This window comes from Seriola lalandi, unplaced genomic scaffold (assembly GCF_002814215.2).
Source record: "Seriola lalandi dorsalis isolate HSWRI2012SDOR001 ecotype SW California unplaced genomic scaffold, Sedor1 jcf7180002049735, whole genome shotgun sequence".
NCBI lineage: Eukaryota > Metazoa > Chordata > Actinopteri > Carangiformes > Carangidae > Seriola > Seriola lalandi.
In genome coordinates, this window is record NW_019520288.1 from 1 (window position 1) to 1,571 (window position 1,571).

Below are 1,571 nucleotides of genomic sequence, written 5' to 3' on the forward strand. Positions count from 1 at the left end.
TTATAAAACAGATTTTAACCAGTTTCCTCATATTCCCAAAACAAACTGGGAGATGAAACAGTTTATATTATAATATATAATATATAATTGGATTGGCTAAAGTATTCAAATAAAACCAGTTTCTTCTTCTTCTGCTTCAGGAGCTGCACTTCGCTGCTACAAGTGCTCTGATTACACCGGGCGCTGTGAGAAGGTCCAGGACTGCACGTATGAAGACTCCTGTCTCACTCTGAGTGAAAAAGGTCAGTGTCCTTAAGAAATAATAATAATAAGAAATAATAATGATAAGAAACAATAATCTCTGTTTGTGAAACTTTTCATAAAAAAAAATACAGCTCCAAGTTTCACCCTCAGTTTTCCCACATGAACGATCCAGGTGTCGCATCAAACACCTTCACAGCGTCGTCATCATTGTAATTATTGAAAATAATATTTCATTTACATCAAGAATGAAATGACTTCGTTCAATGGTTAAAACTCTGTATGTGTGTGTGTGTGTGTGTGTGGTGGGGGGGGGCATGATGTCATCACAGGTGTAGTAAGACTGACGAGTGTGTGTGTTTCTTGTCTACAGGTGGGAAGACCATCCGTCAGTGTATCAGGTACACGGACTGCGACATCTCCCGCCTCGGCCTGATGTTCCCGTCCATCTCCAGCTTCACCTACCGCTGCTGCAGCAGCAACCTGTGCAACTCCAGCAACGCCGTTACCACGACAACGCCCATCCTGGCCCTGCTGGGATCCCTGCTGACTGTGTGCTGGTCCTGGATGTGAAGCCATGGAGGATAACAACCTGCAGCAGTTATAAAGTTAACACGAGCTAAACAGATGCTGTTGTTCTGTCGCCTGTTTCACTTCCTGCCTCTCAGGTCACATGTCAAATTAATTAATTCACTTCTTCAACTTGTTTTGCTAATTTGCATTTCAGTACTTTTATATCATCTTAAAAATAAATACAAAGAAGAAAAGTTTTCAATTCCCTCTTTCTTCTGGCTTCTTCCTGCAAACACCTCCGACACGCCAACCTCATGAATATGCTAATTAGCGTATGATGTCATCTAGAGACCTTCAGCAACTTCTCCTGCAGTTTTACCTCCTTTCTGTTGAGCGTAGTTCTTTAGAGCAGTTTTCAATCAGGTTCTCATTTCACACTCTGACCATGTCCAGACAGATACAGGTTTTTACCTCGTTACGTTATCGGGTTTCAATTAATTTTATTGATGGTACAGATTTATGACTTTTGGGTTGTATAAATAAACTTTATATACATTTATAGTTTCTGATATTAAAATAACAACATCCCAATCTGTCTGTTAGTTTCAGTTCATCAGTCTGCGGCTTGAGCCTGTTGCTCTCTGCGTCTTTGATACGACCAGTCATTTACAGATGGTTGGGCGGCGGGGGAGGGGCACCTGAAAGGGTTAAAACAGGGAGGAAACATCTTACAATTTCAAACGTGTCTGAAGACCGTCATCGTGTCGACCTCAGCTGTTTACTATTGATTCCATTAACAAAAGATTTTTATCACCAGCGGAGACGAAACGGAACCTGCGACAAAAAATCTCCAACAT

At 41.2% G+C, this 1,571-nt stretch overlaps 1 protein-coding gene across 1 annotated transcript; it reads left to right on the plus strand.

Annotated features, from left to right (window-relative positions):
• Nucleotides 1-140: 140 nt before the first annotated feature.
• Nucleotides 141-976, plus strand: LOC111648941 (CD59 glycoprotein-like; the record flags this gene model as incomplete). The annotated part of the gene is made up of 2 exons (XM_023398694.2): nt 141-242; nt 575-976. Coding segments are annotated over 2 exons (302 nt in total), but the record flags the coding sequence as incomplete, so codon positions are not given.
• Nucleotides 977-1,571: the final 595 nt, after the last annotated feature.